Source organism: Malus sylvestris, chromosome 15 (genome assembly GCF_916048215.2).
Source record: "Malus sylvestris chromosome 15, drMalSylv7.2, whole genome shotgun sequence".
Taxonomy (NCBI): domain Eukaryota; kingdom Viridiplantae; phylum Streptophyta; class Magnoliopsida; order Rosales; family Rosaceae; genus Malus; species Malus sylvestris.
Window position 1 is genome coordinate 18,721,266 of NC_062274.1, and position 20,612 is coordinate 18,741,877.

The following is a 20,612-nucleotide window of genomic DNA, read 5'->3' on the forward strand; positions in this document are numbered from 1 at the left end:
TGGGGAAGTTGTATGATGGTAAAGTTAATTAAACAAATTACTTTCATGGTAAAAATTAATTTAACCCATGGCTTATTAATTAAAATGTTATCTGAAACTACCATTTAGTCTCAATTTATCCTTTAAAACTGATTTTGTCTCACTTTGCCATATGAAATCTATATTTTAAACCTTTTTAGTCTCACTTCACCTCATCCCATTAAAGAAATGTTAAAATTAAAAATATATTAAACATTTCACTTTTTACACCCTGCATGAAATATGTAAGTTAATGTCGAAATTGTAATTAACCTATCGCAAATTAGAATATATGACTCAACAATTTGAAATTGCAAATTGTGCACATTTGCTTTAGATTTTTTTTGGGAGGGGGGGGGGGGGGGTTGCACAGGAAGTACTTTGGATAAGATAACTTAATGTCTTTTTTTAGGGAACTTTAACGAAAAACTCTAGTACTGTTCACTTTAACGAAAAACCATATTTTTACACTAAAAAATCAATCATTGTACTATTCACCTTACCCTTTATTTTGTCCTTATTGTTAAAACTCAAAGTTTTCGGGCCTTTTTATTAGCTTTTTATTTTTTTTAAAATTCTATTTTGTGCGACTGATCTAAGATCATTTTTTTATGGGTGAAACTCATGGTTAGGCCAATTTCGGTTAGAAAGAGATATTGGAATAGGCTTATCATGTTTTCTTTCTGTCGTAATGAGTATTTTCAAGTGCAAAGTTTACATTGACCAGTATATGGATGCCTTACAAGTGAAATGAACAAACTTGTAACCCTTATTTTAGTTGATATAATGATTTTGTAGTCAGAAATTTTTCTATTGATTGAATAATTTATTTTAAAACAAACCCCAAAAGTCATGGGTTTGAATTATAGTTGTCAAAATAAAATTAAGATTGTTTTAGTTTGTAGACTAGAGGTAAATAGTTGTTTAACAAATAAAAATATTTAAAATATCCTTGAATTAACATTTCTTTAATGGAATGAGGTGAAATGAGACCAAAATAGTTTAAAATGTTTGTTTCAAGGGGGTAAAGTGAGACAAAACCAGTTTCAGGGATAAATTGAGACTACATGGCAATTTCAGGGGCATTTCAATTAATAAGCCTTGACCAATTAACAATAGTTATATAACTTATATTAGTATAATAATAGTTATTAATGGATTCTTATCGACATACAAGAAATTTTCCAATCTCCCGGAAACATAACCCGGTACACCAAATGTCATTATTTCTAAGTTAAACTCAAATTCCCCCAACTCGATTTTTGTTTTCTTTTTGTCAAAATTTTGTAACTCAAATGAGTATATCAATTTTCTTTTGTTTATATACAAGTGATATTCTAAATTATGCTAATCTACGAAATAGAGATTCAAGTTCAAGTTCAAAATGAGCACACAAACTGTCTTAGTCAACGAATCTAACCCTCATTCTATTAGTTACTGTTACATTTTGCCATTTTAGCATGGGTTTGTGCTTAAGCCTTCCTCGTAATTACATAAGAGGAGATTAAACTCGTAGTTACAGTGAAAGAGATCGAAGAATTGACAATGCAAGTCTTTAAATAATGCACTATAAATGTGAATAGAAATACCATATGTTTAAACCATATTTTGTAAATCAATATCTTATTAAATTATTACTTAAGTGTTAATTAACGCAGAAAATAATTGACATATTTTCATAATTGCACCAAACCCCTCATGCTGGTGAATGCAATGATTGTATAGAACCTTCAATTTAAAAGACAATGACCGGCTTTTCCCTTTTAAGACCAAACTATATGTCGTCATTTCCATCATTCCATCCCCTCAACTAACACAAACACCTAACCTTTCCTTGCAAACAAAGATATAATAAAATCATAAATTAAGCACGCAAATGCAGATTAAGCCAGTTGGCAAGAATAATGTGCATGTCCTTTTATACCAAGATTTAAATTTGCCTCCACACAAATAAAACTTGTTTAAATTATCGCCTTGCCAACAAAAAAAAAAGAAAAGAAAATAAGTGCATGATCTATTTTTGGCTTCCCAAAAGAAAATATTTAATGTTCATTCTACTAACAAAGCAAGATTGAATAGCCAAGGCTCAAAACACAAAAACCCCAAAGCAAATTTGCATGTCATACTAGTATAATATATATCACTATATCTATCTATCTACTCTCCATTCTCCAAGTTAAATTCAGTTGGAGCCACAGCTCTCTGCTAGGGTTAGGCTTGCTATGTCTCCATATTCAAACAGGACCAAACTCACTCACTCACTCAGGGATCTACATCACAAAATAGCTCATCAAACAGAACAAAAACTCGGACATTCCCAAATGAGCGTCAACTCGTCAGGCCGTAGTCTTCTGCCTCCTGAAAAAGATTATAATTTCCGGCTTCCATCTTTCCGGTCATCAGCTCATGCCCTGAAAAAGTAGATGCCATTTGTGTTAAGAGTTTCACAAATCTTAAAAGTTCCATACATATTTTGCAAGTGTGTAAATGAGAGAGCAAGGGAAAGGGAGAGCACTTGTTTAACATCGTTAACCAAGTCAATTACCAAAATGCACTCCTCGTCTTTGTTCATCCAAAGAAAAAAAATCAAATTACAGCCGTTGCTAGCTCATTAAACGTTTCTAGCCAATTCTGTAACTTCAAATTTAGGGGTGCGGCATTTGTCTAACATTCTACGCTATTCACTAGACTAGGGAATGATAAAAGCTCTAATCAAACTGATAGAAACGTATAAATGGTTAAACAAGTAATGGCTAATTTGGTTCATGGTGAAAGGTGTTGTAAGAATCAGAGAGCTAAAACGAATGAGGTTAAGAATTCTGTGATATTCTTCTGCAAGACATATGCGTGCGCAAACTTAGAACCTATTTAGATTTTCAGCTGTTGGTATTTTGTTTGCTTGTTGAGTATCTTGCGGAAATGATAAATTATTGACATATCGGATGGGAAGCCAAGAGCCAGAAGTAATATATGGTTAATATGATAACTTACTTGTGTTTGCAAGCACTTCATCATAGAATGACATTTCGCTTAAATGCCTAGAACTTCTTAAACCGCTGTGTGACGGGAACATTTTATCCACCGTAGTGGCATGTGGATCCAAGAAATGCAGGTCAGAACTTATCTCCGGGCTCTGGAAGCACAAATCTTCGGTCCTTTGAGCTGAGTGCTGCTGGGACTGAAACGTTTCCTCGGGTCTAGTTTTCTTGTCCTTGGGTGAGTCAACTTCCGTCTCCACTTCTGATTCAGCATGGTTACATGCTGCATTTTGCTGCTTCCTTTTTGATCGAGCGCGCCTGTTCTGGAACCAATTGTACACATTTGTTTCGGAAATTTGTCCGTGCTGGCTCAGCTCAGTGGTGATCTCCTTGATCTTCTGCTTGCTCGGAGTTCCATTCCCTTGCTCGAATAAACGCTCAAGAATTTGGAGCTGCACTGGTGTTGGCGTCCACCGCTGCCTGGCGGTAATTTTGTGGCCGGTGGATGTCATCAGCGGATCGCAGTACAGATTTCCCATCCTGACTCCTGAGAAAGCAAATGCAGATGGTTTTGTTCAAAAGCATATATGGTGTCATTTCAGATACCCTAAACTAATAAATTGTCCTCCTTGAAAAAATGTATTAGTGAATGAGCAAATGTATTAGTAGATATTTATTTATGTATTAAATATTAAATTTAGTAAAATTAAAAATACTGCCTCGGCGCTAGGCCCTGTCCGCCGTCCAAGTAGCGTCTATCACCTTTTAGAACCTTACCTAAAGTGCTGACGTGGGGTAGCCATATTGACTATGACGGATGTTTAAGGTAGAATATTACTTGTACAAAATAAAAACCCGAATCAGTTCAATTTCCAGATCACAAAGAGCTAAATCTGACCAAACAGAGGAACCCAAAGAAGTGAAATTCAACATCTCAAGTTAGGAGCTTTTACCTACGCCACCAATTTCGGAGGATGAAATTCTTAGAACAAACACCAGAAGAAGATAGAGATCAATGGTAAAAAGGACCACCCAAGTGAGTAACCCTAAAGAAAAGTGAGAAATGAGACGGCAAGAACTTTCCTGGAACTGGAATGTCTCAAATGAACGACCGCCAGGTGGAAAAGTTAAAATACATAAAAGTGCGAATGGCTTGAAAAACCGTCACCGTGGCATGTCAAATATAGATAAGCCTTCAACTCCAAGGAGGACAAACTGCCGGGCATGAAATGAACTGGAAAACTACCCAAAAAAAAAAAAAGGCCAAAGCTTTGGGGAAAAATTACAAAAAAAGAAGAATCCTTCATTTGGAAAACAACAAATCAGAAAAAAATCATCACAGAAAACAAAGAAATGAACCAAAATGACCACTGAAAGAACCCACAAACAAAAACCATATTGCAAACAAATGAAAAGTTGGAAGGACTAAAAGAGAAAAGTGAGAAGAATAGAGGGACCTGCAAGATCTTGCTGGGCAGTGAGGTTCTTGTGCATCTCAACAAGCTGCTCACAGATGGTGGCATAAACTGCAATCTGTTTCCTCAGAGTCTCCAACTGCTCATCAGTCATCACCTTCACATACATCACTCCTCCATTCCCATTATTCCCACTCCCGTTCCCGTTCCCCTCCATCTCTTGCTGCTCTTTCAGTTACTGCTTCTCCCACTCCATCATCTCTCTCTATAAATTTCTCTCTCTAGACTCTAGAGTCCTCGGTCTGTGTGTGTTGAGAAACCGAAACAGCGATGCTTGTCAAAGCAGGAGGGAGAACACAAAGATAACGAGAAAGTAAAGCGAGGAGACGAAAAAAGGGAGAGAAAGTATATAGACGGGGGCCAGAGGATGTTGAAAAATCAAAAAAAAGAAGGAAAATAATTGGTGGGTTGGTGTATTGTTCCCATGTTTGTACGTTAGTGCAGTCCTTTTGCTATACGTGAATGGATACTTGTTCATATTCGCTCATAAATTTTGAAATTTTTTTAGCACATATCTAAGCCGTTAAAATTAATAATATATGTCATGTATTTTAGAGTTTTTGACGTTGGAATTCACGTTTGGATCCTTAAGAAATCTTTAATTGATGGTAAAAATGATTTACCTTCCAGTTTAACCTATGATATTCTTTATGAAAAAGTAAGTTTGAAGCATCACAACTCATCCTATCATTAAGGTTTGAGTAAAATGCAACCCATTAATTGTGTTTATTTGCTTAATTTCATCATAAAGGATCCCATCAATAAAAAACAAGATATCATGAAGAGATTTAAAAGATTAACACGAGGGATTTAAAAGATATAAGTAAAATGTCACTTGGAACTATAGTCTACTGGTATTTCTCTTCATTTATAAGTGAGATATTTTAGGTTGGATTATCGCCAAAGAATAATTTGAACCACATTATTGCTATCTAACTGTGAGGTTTAGCCCATTCCCCCACCTCTTAGTGTAGATAATATTATTTATTAAAAAAAATAGTTTAACACAAGGGATAAACATGAGAAAATTTAGACAAAAAATATTTATTCTTCTTGTAGTTGGATTTTTTTTTTCAAATGCATTGAGATGATTTTTGCAAATGTATAGTTATTTATATTACTTCATTACAAAATGTTATTATTACTTTAAGCTACACTATCTGACATACCCCGACCTGGAATGTCCATTAGGACTCCGAATCGAGTTATGATGGCCGACACTTAGAAGGTGACGAAACCATAAAGTGTGATGATGTGGAAAAATATGAATAAATTTAAACCTAAGAGTGCCTAAATAGCAGGGTGCGCTGGTGAGCGGGAATGAACCTCCTTCATACGTGACGTTAGAGCATTAGTAAGTACAGTATAATGAATTAAGAATCATACCATCAAAGGTAATCTTCAATACCAAGACTTCCCATGAATCCTCGACGATAAGAAGCTCAACTAATAAAACCTAGAAGGTGAAAACCAAACAAGGGTGAGTGGCCCTGGAAATACAATTTTTATAGAAACCATATAAAACATTACAGCCCCTCTATACAACACCTGTATAGTTTTCCAGAAAAATCATAAATATACCACACACAACATCTCATCAACAATATCAACATTCATGTGATTAATAACTCATAATAGCACGCAAGTCGGAGTCACCTATGGTGACCTGTACGACTGCACCCATATCTCGTCACATATGCTAGCTCATCACATATCTCATCACATATGCTAGCTCATCACATATATCATTACATATGTTAGCTCATCATATATTTCATCACATATGCTAGCTCATCACATATTTCATCACACATGCTAGCTCATCACATATATCATTACATATGCTAGCTCATCACATATTTCATCACATATGCTAGCTCATCAGTCGGGAGTCACCTCTAATGACTTGTACAACTTATCCATATCTCAATAAGTATACCTGTACACGAGTCAGAACCACCTAAAGTAGTCTGTACGACAAGACTGGGTGTAAATAAATACGCTCGAGTGCTACGATCACGTAAAGACTGTGTAAATAATCACGGGTCACCTACGAGTCGGAATCACCTATAATGGTTTGTACAACAGGCATGTGCACCTACCTTGGATCCAAGGTGAGCGTAAGGTGCGGGAGGTGAACATCACATGAAGGACTGTGGCCTGGCCACGGGCAGGAGCACTAACACCGGGGTGTAGGGTTATGAACTCTAAATGCATCTCATCATATCTCGCATACTAAAGCAATCTCATATGACATATACAACTCATAGACAACATGTACGACAATGTCGAAGTTGCCTAAAACATAAATGTGATCATGCCATAACCCAATCATTTCAACTAATACCATAACTCACCTGAACTTACCTGAGTATTCTACGTTCATCTTTGTACTTCAAAGCATTCACAATAATTATGTGCAGGAACATATACATATGGATATGCCATAATGCAAGTCTAAAACTTAACCATATCATAGTATTTTTCCAATATATACATATATATATATATAATGTGGCGTAAAATGCACAATCTATAATGCCCTACGCCCGAATTATTTATTCTCGGAAATAATTATCGAGGATAAGTCCAACTAAACACTAGTTTAATTAACTATCGTTACTTATGTTTCCTTATTTCAATTTCTTGATTCCTTCCACATTGATTTATGACCAATATCCAATTACTAAAAACATAAGGTTAAATCTCATATTTTCACCAATTTCCTTCACATTGCTCAATTCCCATACAAGTTTTTTGTTTCAAATAATGTATGGCTGAATCTAACATCTCGTTAGACTGCCTACGTACCCTAAACAGGGATCAGCCATTCGTAGTTCACTTCAGTACTTCTAAGCATTCACAGTAATTATATGCAATAATCAATTTATAACCGTTTGTGAAATTATCAATCATATATATATATATATATATATATATATATATGTATATATGTATACGTATACGATAGGAAGGAAAAGACTCAATCACCTGGAGTTTACACTACAACTCCCTAGCACACACAAAGAGGCATCACGAACGATCGGTGCCTAGAACAATTATCTAATCACATCTCAAAATTCTTATCAATAGAATACATAATTTACATAAAACATATCACTACGTAATTCAATTCAAAAGATCTGCATCACGGATTTCCGATCTGTTGCTTCCAAAGATCCACATTATACTTGTAGAACAACATCCTAAGGTTTCATTACGATCCAACGGTTCGATCTCCGCCAATTGCCAAAACCAAATGGCGGTCAACATTTTATTTTATGAACTTACAACTCCAATTCGAGAAGATCCGTAAGTCGATTCCCGATCTGTAAGTTTCTATAGTCCTCAAATATTACGTACTATAACATATTAAAGTTTGGTGACGATCCAACGGTCGGATCGTCGATTCATATTTTTACCAAGTAACGTATCGTAAGGGAATTTAGTTTCAAACGATCAACCTACGTTATAAAATTTCCAAAACTGAACTCAAGGCCTCTAATTTAGCCTAAGAATGACATTGGCGGGCCCCTGGCCACGCACCGACGCACGCGCCGCCGTGGGTGGCAGTCGGCCGCCCAAACTCGCCGGAAAATCCAACTATTTCCAAAAATTACCAAAAATTACAGGAATGAAGATCTCAATGAGTAGAGCAAACTTTATACATGTGGCCAAGTCCAATTTGGCCTGGAAAGGCTCCAATTTTCCTCGAATCCGTCGGGAACCCTAGAAGTGGGTGTTCTTGATTCGTCCCCAATTCGACTCTGACGCTCCAACCAATGATTGGGCATTGTTCTAGGCTTCAAGGGAAGTCTATTGGTAGTGTCAATTGGAAGACATTACTTCAGAAATGGGAGAATCGACACAAGACCCGTCGGTGTCACCATTGCCAAATGTCACGGATTTGACCCAATTTCCATCGAATCTTGATAGAAGAATGAAGGGGAAGAGGTATGGTGATGATTGCAGGTGGAAATGGGATGAAATTCGCCTGAAAAACGGCTCAGAATAGCCGGAATTCCACCAGTTTCGAAACCGGGTTGGGTGCGGGTGAACGGATCACCAAAAGGGTTCGGTTTGGGTGCTCTGCACCTTTCTCCTTTCTTTCCTCTCTCTTCCTTCACATTGGTCCGTCTCTCTCCCCTTTTCTCCTAACTGGTCCGTCTCCCTCAACTCTGATTGGGCAGCCAATGCCCTGATTTCTTTCTTCTCTTCCATTTCTCATTCTTCCTCCATCAAAATAACCTTCTCTTTTTTTTTCTTCTTCTTTTTCCCTTAATTTTTCTAACCCCTCAAATAAAATAAAATAAACAAAATAACAATAACTATAAGAAATGAATAGAATAAATAACAACCCTTACCAACGTACTTTTGAAATACGGTAAAGTAATAGTTCATACGAGTCATGAACTAACGATTAACGAAAGTCAATACCCTCGCCTCTAGGGTATTCTCGTGAATTCACATTTTAAAATTTATAAACTCGTAAAATTTGGGACTGGTTGTCACACTATCCATCACGACAATGAATTAAAAAGAAATACATTATCTATCACATCAATCCACAAGTAAAAGGCGGACCACAAACAAATAAGGCTCCTCACTTTACGAGGGTCAAGGGCGGGGAGTGGAGGGGGGACGCCTACCACATCAATCCACAATTAACAGATATATAATTCGTTTAAAAGCGTTTTTAAAATGGCTGAATGAGCTTTTAATAAAAATACTTTTGAAACTAATCTTTAGTAAAAATGCAAGTAAATCCTATAAAAGTATTTGAAATGCTTTTGGAACTCCAAAATATTTTTAATAAAAATTATTTCAGTCATTTTAAAAACACTTTCAAATGAGCTTATAATCTATCAATAATATTCTTTTGAAGAAAGTGTGTTTTTGTTAGAAATGATAATACTACTAAAATTTTATCAAAACAAAAATTATTTTCAGCTTCAACGACACAAAGCAGTTTTTTTTTTTTTTATTAATCAAACATGCCTTAAAATTTGATCTATCAAATTATAACATTAAGTAAAAGAAAAAGGTTTGGAGGAATTTACTCGGGTTTTCTTTTTGTTAATGGTAATTAAAAATTAGGGTTAATTCTGTATGCTGCCCAATTTCTAGGATGATTTAAATTAGTCATAACATTTTAACTAATTATCTAAAGTTTTGAAAAAATAAATATATATTAGTTTACTTGCGTTCAGTGATGATATGAATAAATATTAAACGTATTTTAACTCTAAAGTCATCTATGAATATTTGAATCTCCAAATTGACACTATTTAACTAAAAAAAATTATGGTTTAACTTGGCTAAAATGAGTCAATTTGAGGAATTAGAACTCAAAAACGTTTATTAGTGAAAACCAACTTTAGTATTTGTTCACCTCTTCATTTAATGCTAGTAATATCATAACTTAATGTTGGTAAAGTATTCGGTTACCCATCAAATGTCTAATTTTAAAAACGTTAAGTAATTATATAAAATATTTTATAAAATTAAGACTAATTTAGAATATCAAAAAATGTTGAGTAGGTTTTGTTTTTGTACTTAATCCTAAAAATTACTCCACGATAAGTGGTGGTAGGCCCCAGTACCATCAGAGGGCAAGTTCAATGGGAAAATGAATCTTGGTTTTGGAGCACCGCTGTTACAGGGTCAAGTTGTGCTGGCTGCTACTGTATTCTGTCATTAGTGACGGACTTGGATTGTCTGCCCTCCCATTTAGGTGCCCTTCTCGTGCCCTACTGTTTTGTGTGGTTACGGTTAAGTCACGTTAATATTTTATATTACTTTTTTATAAAAATAATAAAAAAAAAGAAATAGTAATATAAAATGTTGACGTGGTTTAACCGTGACCACAAAAACAGAAGGGCACGAGGAGGGCATAGAAATTGGAGGGCAAACAATCCAAGTCCATTAGTGACTTCTTCATGTCAGAACTCTGGAGAGAGGATTTTTTTGTGAGGATTTCAGATATCCTTCAATTACACTCGTTCATCGTACATTGTACGGTCATAAATTATTATAAATTTTTTTATTTAAAATTGAATATAAACAATAACTGATGAAAATTGACCACATAATGAATGATGAACATATATAATTAAAAAAATTTTAGAGTCCTCACAATGAAAATCCGGCCAACATTCTGATTCGACTCTGTTCTACTGTCCCTTTATACATCTGACTGACATCATTTTACTGACAAAAGGCAAAGATGACCCATCACATAAACTAAACTTGGTCGAGGAATTTCTTTTACTCAGGATTTCACTGACTTCGTTTGACCAAGTTACCGTATGGGAAGTGAATACACCCTCGTTACTTGATAGGTGGCATATTTGATCAGTTAATATTAATAATTATAGATATGTAATTGGTAAGACTTTTTAGTTAGAATAGTTTGTAAGATTGTTATAATTTTTTATTTTAGTTTTAGAAATTTAAATTTGATGTAACTGCTTCCTGAGTTTATCTTCCATTAATTATTTTGGTTCTTTCGTGAAAAATCATCGTTAAAAGTACTCTTAATTTTTGTCAAATTATTTTGGCCCATTATTGATGAAATTGAGAGTACTTTTGTTATTTTAGTCCTTATTTAACAAATATATTTCATGGAATGACCAAAATGATTGACGAATGACATACTTAGAAACCATTTTTGTTGATTTCAATTTTTAGAGATCAAAGTGGAGAGTAATTCTAATCTCAAGAACTATTTTGGTTAAAATGCCAAATTTTTTGTTGTCTATGATCAACACTGCGATGATACACTTATGTTTGTCTATGAAAACTTAATTGAAAAATAAATGACAATGAGTTTGGCAGGCGGTCAAACAAACCAGTTGATCAAGAAAGATCAATAAACACTAAAACAATCCAATTTATTTGGGAAATTTTTTAACCCCATGGCAACCTGAATTCACACTCGACCCCAATTATAATATATAAACAAAAACTATTACAAATTGCTAAAAGGAGTTCTAAATTTGCTAGTCAAAGTAAAAATTGCTTAATACTACTTCCAACTATAATATGCATACAACGATATATTTGTACTAATGAATTTGGGTAAGCTACATAATCTCAAACTATAATAATTTAGTTTGCCATCCAAGAGAGTTGAACTTCATACTTTGTACGAGCTTGGCTACCTGTCACCATATCGGTATCTAAAAGCGTGTTTACATGCTGCACATGCATGTGAATGTGATCCAAAATTCATGTGTGCCATGATAGAAGAAGATATAAGCATTTGAAATCTAAATGAAGTGTATTTGGAACATAATCCGTGTTTTGATGCTGGCATTTTTGACATTAAAACTTAGACTAATGCATGCATGGATGGAGTATTTGTGGTAATCATTTCTCTTCCCTATTCATTTTTCCAAAAAGAAATTGACTTGTTAGATTAGTGTAAACAAATATTCACAAGCACATTAAATTTAAGGTTGTAGTATTAGTAGCAATTACACGTAAACACGCGCACCTGCTTATCAAGGATGATTAAGCTAATTTTGAATAATTAATGTGACAATTAGCATGATTAGGAGATGGCATGTGCCCCTCCAACTTGTGGATTTGATATCATTTAACATGTAACGTGTAACTTTTCTTCTTTAGTGGGTCTAAGTTGAGGAGTCCAAACAATTGATCGTTTCAAATATTTGGATTTGCCATTTATAAGCCCCAGTGGATTTATGTTGTGTATAGTGTTTTATTACCTTGTATAGATCCAAGTTCCCAATTTTGACCAAGAAAGTGTTTTGGCCATTTGGGCAAAAGGAGCAATTGGTTCAAGTTTTGGTGCTAAATTCAACACTCATTTCCGTCATGGGCTGCTAAGGCTCAAGTTAAAGCGATGGACAAGTCATGTTAGTGTAAGAAGAGTGGGATCAATCTTATCTACTAAGTTGAAAATTTATAGTCGTGAGGGAAATCGAACATAACTTCGAGTGAAAGAACAAATACTCGATCATTTGAGTGACGTGTCTCTTGAAAAAGGATGCAAGACAGAAGAAACAAAAGGGCAAGAGACAAAAATATGATTAATCTTAAGTAAGGGATTAACTAGTCCCATTATTAATTTAATTCATGCTTTCTGTATGGAATTAATCATAAATTATAACGGAGAATCCACACTGTTGTAGACTTGTAATGCGTCGGCAAACACAAAAAACTCAAAAATCAAAATTAATTCCATTACTTATTTGAAGTTGGTAAGCATGCCATGACAGGCCTTCACAGTATTGAAAGCAATATACAATAATCATATTCTACTTGTAAATGTTATAAAACTTTCTATTGGTAGAGAACATAAAACCAAACAAAATGCCCCAACAAATTGGATATGAAAATTCAAAAGTACAAACAAAAAACATGCATCAAAATGTACACTAAGTATAACTCCAACCACCCAACCTATATCTCCTAATCTCACAAACCACAAAAAACATGCATCAAAAACACATGCAATAATCTCCCATCAGCACTCACTTATATATATAAACACAAACATATTTACGTCCTTCCAATATATGTACTCAACCCATTAATAACTGCATATCATACAAAATTTCCTGAACAAGATCTCCCATGATCAGGCTTTCGATCTCTCGTCCCACTGCATTAACGTCCTCGTCCATCAGTCCGGACCAAGGAACTGATCCAAGATCCCGGGCGGCCATATCATCGAGTGAGTAATAGGGTACATTAGTTGGAGGATATAGGCATTCACAGATGATTCGCCACACACAATTCAACAACTTCTTGCCGCGTAATGGTGGCAGCGCAGAGGAGTTGATCATTTTTCTCCGGAAGTTTGGCATGCTTATTGCTGGTCCGAGAACTGTTGAAAGAGATTCGTTCAACAAATCGCGTAACACCTTGTGATTTACCATCTCCTTGTGATCTGTTGCTGAAGGATCTTGCTTGTTGGCCAAGTTTTTATACGATTCTTCCACTTCTTCGAACACTGAGTTGCTGATTGGTTTCGCAAATGTGTCCCATCTCGATAGTGATTTATCAAATGATCCATCGTACAAACCAGAAACGACAAGCAAATCTCGTATGTAAACCTCTGCTGGGTTGTCTAAACTAGCCATTTCAGACTCAACCGCTTCCTCAACTTTAATCCCCTCAGGCTCATTAGACTCGAGTTGGTTCAGTTGCCTTCGTAGCTCTGTAGAATCGACGTTAGACAATTAGATGATTATTCACACGTCAGTTTATACTCTGGAATTATATGCATCTTGATAACAACAAAATTGGGAACGACGCAACAGTCATGTATGCTACATAAACACAGGCACATATACGCCTATACAGTCACATAAAACAAATTTGGGTAGACTGTTTACTAAGCATGTACGCTTTCATACTATCAACTCATTTGTCATGCCGGAACAAAACATGTTCAGAAAGCATTCAAAGAAACATACGTACCACTCAGATTATCGCTGATGTCCCTAAAAGCCTGTGGCACGATACTATCTTCTCGTGGAGTTGCACTTGGAGTTGATATTGGACTAAGATAATCAGTTGGCCTCCAGAACTCTTCCCGAGCAGTGCTGCATACAGATGCAGGACTAGGAGGCACCTCGGTGAAATTATCCTAAAACAACAAAAGAAGATATTAAGATAAATATAAATTCAACCCTCTACGTAATGAATAATTCTCAGTAAAATGAATAGATCAGATAAAGTATCTGCTTACATGTCTCTCTCCAGAGTTTGTAATCACTGTTGGCCCGCTCATGATATCCTTCATAGGATACCTTTCAGTATGACGTGATTCCGGAACTGATTGGTTTTTTTTGCCAAAAAGTCTCCCCCTAAGCATAAAACTGTACCGGAGATTGGAAACTTTTTCTTTAAAATTAAACCTTTCTTTCTTCTGATGTTTCATCTCCATGGACACAGGTCCAATGCCTTCATGCTTCCTCTGAATGTGAGCACCGGTTAAAACATGACGGTCCTCCAGAAGAAGTTTCCCAAAAGATGTTCCGGGTACTGGGGCGGATAAGGACCTAATGAGGTTTCTAGGGGACAACTCTCTATCAAGCACTTCATCTCCATGTGATCCATATCTGAATGATCTTGTGTTTTCATGTTCATCTTTCACTACTCCCCTTTCCCTTTCGTAGTCTAAAGCAGATAACCTAGATCTCCCGGAAACTAATGAAGGATCACGAGGTTCTGTTTCTATTTTTGAAACATTTCTCGGTCTCTCTAACAAAATTCTTTTAGTATCTCTATGCATAAATTCCGGGGAACCTGATCCATTGAACTGCATTTCGCTTCTGTATGATCTTGTCGATTCTGATCTCAGCAAATTCATGCCAAGGTCCCTCGTCGCACTTTCCCTGACCTGGTTTGCAATGTGTCGAGCAATCTGCTTTCGAGATGATGGCTGTTCGCTAAACGGGGTCTCAATTCCACTTCCTCGGACAACAGAACCCCTTTTATGCATTTTCCCTTGCAGCTCACATCTTAGTCGTTCTTTCACCTCCTCGAGAAAATCTTCTATGCCACCCTTCCTCTCTAGAGTGTTTGAAGAACCTGTCCAAGTCTCTTCATGGTTGCAAAGTCTATCGGGACCAGGTCTTAAGATAACTATCCTTGTAGGAGGAGAAGACGCGTCGAATGACTCAAATCTCTTCTTAGAACTCACCAGGGAAGATTGCTCAAAGTCTAAGCTCATGGTTCTTCTGCTTCTTGAAGAAAAAGAACCCTTCTGCTCAGCTGGGAATAATTCCGAAAACTCATTTCCTCGACGTTGTAAATCACTTTCTTCATGTGAGATTTCTTTTACTGCGTGGTCCTTACGTTCTAAAGTTGTCTGAGTTGTTCTATGCCCTGAAACTGCCATCTTTTCCTCGTTGAGGTTGCTATCAATTTTGAGAAACCTTGAGCATTCCCTAAACCTGGAAGCTTGCCATGCTTCAAATTCTTTCTTGAACTTTTGTAGTTCCTCCTCTTGAGGATGTTCTCTACGCCTTGGATTTTCGATTTTCTGGTCATCGCTCCACCTAGTGGCATCTCTGCCATTACTGTGATAATAAGAATCAATATCCATCTGCTTGGAGGAATTTAAGTTAGAAGAGACGCGACCGACTGAGCTCCTTCCATTCATTTCCTTCTTTGAAGATTTCGTTCTCCTATTTTCACCTTTTTCTTCCACAACTGCAGATTTTGGTTCCACTGGCAACATATCCATCCCCATCAGTCGGGCCACAATGTTTGGTGCATTTTGTCTGGTACTCGAATGTTTGGATATTTCCTCATTAATCAATTTCTTCATTGAACTTTCCAATGGATTATTCTTTCTAGACCAGTTTTCTTCAACCTGATATATGTAATGAAAATTCATCAAAACTAAAATACGATGAGAGTGAGGGAGAGAGATGACTCAAAAATTCTGATGTGATGAAATTTGGTAGAAGAAAACACAATATGAGAATGGCGTTAATATATAAAGCAAGATCACTGATATCTACAAGAAATCAGATGCTGCTAATGCAATAGCCGAAAACTCCACATCTTCATAGCTAAGAGAGCACAGAATCCACAGAAATTAACCACCCTAGGCCACAGGACAAGCAACAAGAAGGAATGTGATGAATCATTACCGGCAAATCTCCTGTGTCACAATAGCTCTGAGGCTCTACCTGCATGTCCAGGCTATTTCTTGGAGCATCAAGGCCTGCAATATGTACAAAACAACCTACTTCATCAGCTGAATAAGCAAATTGACACAAACAACCCAACTGTTCAAGCTATTTTCATTCGTTAGCGGAGAGATACAAAGTTTTTTTCTCAGTTATTGTTCGAAAGAGAATTGTTCGTGTCATCCACAAACTTTCGAAATTTTCTTGTTGCGCAGAGAGAAAAGTAAAAACTCACCGCCATCATGCTTCTTATGGGTAAAAAGCTTTCTGGCCATGCTGCCCTGGTTGAAATCAAAAAGGTGCGATAAGCCTCCCATGCAGCCACTGGATCTACCAGAAGGATGTCATTCCCTTTTCCACTTCTCTATAACTCACCCCATTCGTACCCGAATCAAACGCCTTTTATACACGGAAAGAACACGGTGACACCGCAACAACCGGATATAACCTGCAAAATGAAGAAAGCCTGAATTTCACTTGCTGATCAACAGACATTTGATTAAGTAAAATGATGTAGGTCCATCACATATGGACCAACCAAGAGTTTTCTCCTTGTGGACTATTTATTGTACACTACAGAAAGCAGACTTTACAGCAAAATATACAAAAGTCGTTGAAATAATGGAGCAATAATTAAACAGGAATTCAATATCTCAGTTGCATTTCCTGCAACCAAAAAGTTAAGAACCTAGAGAGAGAGAGATGGTAATTCTAATCCCAACAAAATTAATCAGGAGCAAAAATTTAGAAAAACCAAATTAACAAGCAGTAGAATTTAGCATTTTCATAAATGCACATTTTCTGTAACCACACCAACCAAGTTAGTTTGAGGCGGAAAATGATTCCGCACTCTCATTTTCTCTCCATGCACTCCTCAAATTAATCAAAACGAAATCAATGGGCAGAAACAAGTGGAGAAGCGCGGAGGATAGGAGAAAACGAGAGTGCGAAAATCACTACCCTTTGACTGAACAGGCAAAAACATGAAAAAATTGAACTTTTGAATTCAAAACCATGAACACAGAAAACCCAGAAACAGTTTAGCTCTGAGAAATGCAGGGAGCCAAAGAAGCCAAAAATCCTGAACTCAAAGTAAAGCACTTGTCTTACCGTTTTCTGGGCTTGTTTTCTCGGCAACCAAACACGCCAACTGGGCTTCTGACGCTGCGGGAGACCAGGAGGAATGTCAGGTTTCAGAAAGCGAACTATGATTTGCGATGGAATTATATGTGAACAGTGAATGGGAAATTTTAAGACGATGGAGAAAAAGCCTTTTTCCTGCTGCAAACAGAAGCGAGAGAGATTTCGGAAAGGAAAAAACAAGAAGGCATAGGGAAATTCAAAGATACGAGGGAGGAAGTTGAGTACGATTGGATCGTTTGATAAAATAATGGTAAAAATATCTTTGAATGATTAGAATAATGTGGAACAGAGAAAGGTACTGCCTTGGTATTGCTGGAATGGAATAACCGACCAGAAAGGAAAGGTTCCATCTTCTACCACGTCTTCACTAAAATTGGCCAAATTAAAAACACCACGAATAATGGGTTAAATAGTTATAATTTATAAGGAAAGTTAATAAAAAAAATTTGAAAATTTTGAGTTTTAACGGACAAAATAAAGGGTAAAGTGAATAGTATCAGGATTGACTTTTTAGTGTAAAAATGTGATTTTTCGTTAAAGTTCCCAAATTTATAACATGGAAATCATTTTAACATTTAAGTCTAAATTTTCAATAACATTTTAGTCTTATTTACATTTCCCTTTCTGGCCGAGACTAATAACACAACCATGTGACTAAGTTCGACACAAAAGTATTCTAAGTATTATAGTCTAATAGTTTTTAATCTTCATTAATAGGTAAGAAGTTTTAGTTTTGACATACTTAAATGTTTGATACCTGATTATTATTTTAGTTAGAACATCGTTGGTTAAAGAAGTACGGCATATAAGTGATCAACTACACAACCGAGTGCTAGTTAAATGGTGATCTCAATACGTTATTCTTGTTAAACAACTAATTGTTGACAGCTCAACGAGAGTTTCTTTTAGTTAGTCACCATATACACATGTTAGAGGTTTGTGGCTTAAGTGGTTGGAGCATTTACTCATGTACTTGAGATTCACATGTTAGGTTTTTGGCTCAAATCGTATGAAAATAGAAAAAGTGCATGCAGCTTACAATGTGAACAAATGGATGTCTCCTAACATACATGGTACATCATCCTTGTCAGTTTTTCTTAGTTAAGTTTCGTCTCCAATCATGTTACGTGAAAACCGGACCTCAAAATGTGATAAACACAATTAGAATTATCGTCCAGACAAATAATTGGTGACACCTTTCATGAATGGGTTGTATGCACTTTATGAATTTGTCAAGTTTAGAAATTTAGGTAACCCAAAAATTATGCAAAAAATAAATAAAAGGCATTGCCAAAGTAGACATTAACCATGTGCATTGGTAGCCTCTAATCTGTATAGCTTGACTTTATATACAAATTGGTCGGTCCACAAAATTGAATGTGACAACTATTAAGTGGCACCACCTATTTATTAATATTCACCAAATCTCTTCAAAATTACAAATTAGAAAATTAGAAAATATTCTCTCGTCTTCTTGCTAACCATAGCCATAGCCAGTCATTTTCCTACTCTTTTGTCATTTATTAGATATTCCATATTTTTTTTGTTACCGTTCCCTTTCACATCACCCAGAACATTAAAAGAAAGAATTAATTAAATTTTATAATTTTTACATTGCACCCGAAAATTAAATTTTGTATAATTTTTGTTTGTTTGGATATCTAATCTTTTATTAAATTTATGATTTTTTTTGTTAATATAATAAAAATGTGACTTTTACGTTAGCTGGCTCATATATATTTCTTATGTTTATCATATCATTAATTTAAATAAAAAATTAAATAATGAATCAAACCAAAGGCATAAATTTGATACATTTCAACATTTTATGTTGAAATATGAGAAATTAAAACGTCTCGATCCATCATGAATATTACTACAAATTTAAAGAGTGAAATATAATTAATTAAAAAAGATATGATGGAAATTAGAAAAATAAGAAAGAAAGAAAAAAACCAGAAAATTGTCGTTGTCTCACGTAACGAAAAGCTCAGAGACAATTGCTTTTGAGGCGCACGATACCTCCATTTGGCGCCAGATTAAACGGCCTTTTATACCATCATATCAGAAGAAAAAAAAATAGAAAAAAAAAATAAGAAAGGGAATGTGTTATGCAATTTTTTATTTGTTTTTTATTCTTCTACTGCGTGCATCTGGCTGGCCTTTTCCAACCGTCACACTCGAGATTGCTAGCGTTTCCTAGTCCCGCCAATTAATTGCTCTGCAAAATGAACGCCCCAGTTTTAAGCCTAGCCAATTTCTTATTATTCTAGCTCACTACTACTAAGAGCAATTTCACTTGGTCGTCTGAATTGTTTTATTGATTTTAAATCACAGGAATCAAAGTGAGAAATTATGTCAATTTCAATAACTATTTTAGTTAAAAGGCCGAAATAGTATGTTATACTCATCTAACGACTTGCAATTATGAAAGTCTCTATATGTCATTCGTAATCGTATAACAAAATTTTTCTTATTAAAAAATCATAAGAGATACAGACCAAGAGCATAAGTAAAAGGCTAACCATTGGCAATTCTACTCCTTGTCCAATGCTTGACTGCTCCATGTCCTATATGAATGTACTCTACATGACCCAAAGAAACATTCAATATGCAATGTTTTGGACTAGTATTTTTTAGTTTAATTTATTTGCTTCACTTGACCAATATTATTATATCAAACAAGATATCATTTTCCTTTTTATCCATTAAATTATAAAAAAAAATTATTAAAAAAAAAAAAAAAAAGAGAAGCAAAAAGTGATAGGAAAGCTTAAGCTAACATGTTAGAAGCTCCAACTCATGAGATGGGATGATGGGTTTAGCCGTTCAAGTGGGGCATATGTGTATATATATATATTGAGCTACAAAGCGTAAGGCACCCCCTTTCGTTCCATGCAATGATGTTGACTGCGCATTGTCATGTGCCTCAAAGCTTAAGCCTCCACATGACAAAATGAGATGAAAGCGTGGCTCAATTATAGAGCTTTTTGGCAACTAAAAGGGTCGCCCAAAATACCAAGTTGGGGGGCCAAGGGTTTTGCCAAATTTTCAACACAACCCACCTGGCATTCTCAAATCAACTTTGACACCTTGTTTGGTGGTGTTAAAGTCGAACCACCTTTCATTATTTGGGGCAGCTCTCCGACATTATTATGGAGAGATTACCGGGCGGACGAGAGTTTCAATGTCACGTCGCATGTTTGCTTAAGAAACACACAGAGAAACTTCCTACATTTAAATTCCACATGAGTCTATTGTGGTACCACGAATGCATTAGAGTACTCATTGTGTGTTCTTGGCTAGATGGGAACCTTGAC

The 20,612-nt window shown here is 35.7% G+C and overlaps 2 protein-coding genes across 2 annotated transcripts; both read right to left on the reverse strand.

The window, feature by feature from the left end:
- Positions 1 to 2,010: 2,010 nt before the first annotated feature.
- LOC126601422 (WUSCHEL-related homeobox 13) lies at positions 2,011 to 4,842 on the reverse strand. The gene is made up of 3 exons (XM_050268132.1): positions 4,454 to 4,842; positions 3,010 to 3,543; positions 2,011 to 2,429 (listed from the first exon to the last, which is right to left on the reverse strand). The coding sequence occupies exons 1-3, from the start codon at positions 4,626 to 4,628 to the stop codon at positions 2,347 to 2,349; spliced, it is 792 nt and encodes a 263-aa protein (XP_050124089.1). The 5' UTR covers positions 4,629 to 4,842; the 3' UTR covers positions 2,011 to 2,346.
- Positions 4,843 to 12,754: 7,912 nt separating this feature from the next.
- Positions 12,755 to 17,631, reverse strand: LOC126604998 (uncharacterized). The gene is made up of 6 exons (XM_050272351.1): positions 17,260 to 17,631; positions 16,385 to 16,597; positions 16,111 to 16,184; positions 14,196 to 15,827; positions 13,925 to 14,093; positions 12,755 to 13,661 (listed from the first exon to the last, which is right to left on the reverse strand). The coding sequence occupies exons 2-6, from the start codon at positions 16,464 to 16,466 to the stop codon at positions 13,024 to 13,026; spliced, it is 2,595 nt and encodes an 864-aa protein (XP_050128308.1). The 5' UTR covers positions 16,467 to 16,597; positions 17,260 to 17,631; the 3' UTR covers positions 12,755 to 13,023.
- Between the last annotated feature and the right edge of the window lie 2,981 nt (positions 17,632 to 20,612).

Excerpts from the sequence above, each read along its gene's own strand:
- LOC126601422 (XM_050268132.1), bottom strand. The coding sequence starts at position 4,628 with ATGGAGGGGAACGGGAACGGGAGTGGGAATAATGGGAATGGAGGAGTG. Across the intron at positions 3,544-4,453 it reads TGCCCAGCAAGATCTTGCAG|GAGTCAGGATGGGAAATCTG; the intron begins GTCCCTCTATTC and ends TTGCTTTCTCAG. Across the intron at positions 2,430-3,009 it reads TGAAGTGCTTGCAAACACAA|GGCATGAGCTGATGACCGGA; the intron begins GTAAGTTATCAT and ends CTACTTTTTCAG.
- LOC126604998 (XM_050272351.1), bottom strand. The coding sequence starts at position 16,466 with ATGGGAGGCTTATCGCACCTTTTTGATTTCAACCAGGGCAGCATGGCC. Across the intron at positions 15,828-16,110 it reads GTGACACAGGAGATTTGCCG|GTTGAAGAAAACTGGTCTAG; the intron begins GTAATGATTCAT and ends TACATATATCAG. Across the intron at positions 13,662-13,924 it reads CATCAGCGATAATCTGAGTG|AGCTACGAAGGCAACTGAAC; the intron begins GTACGTATGTTT and ends TCGATTCTACAG.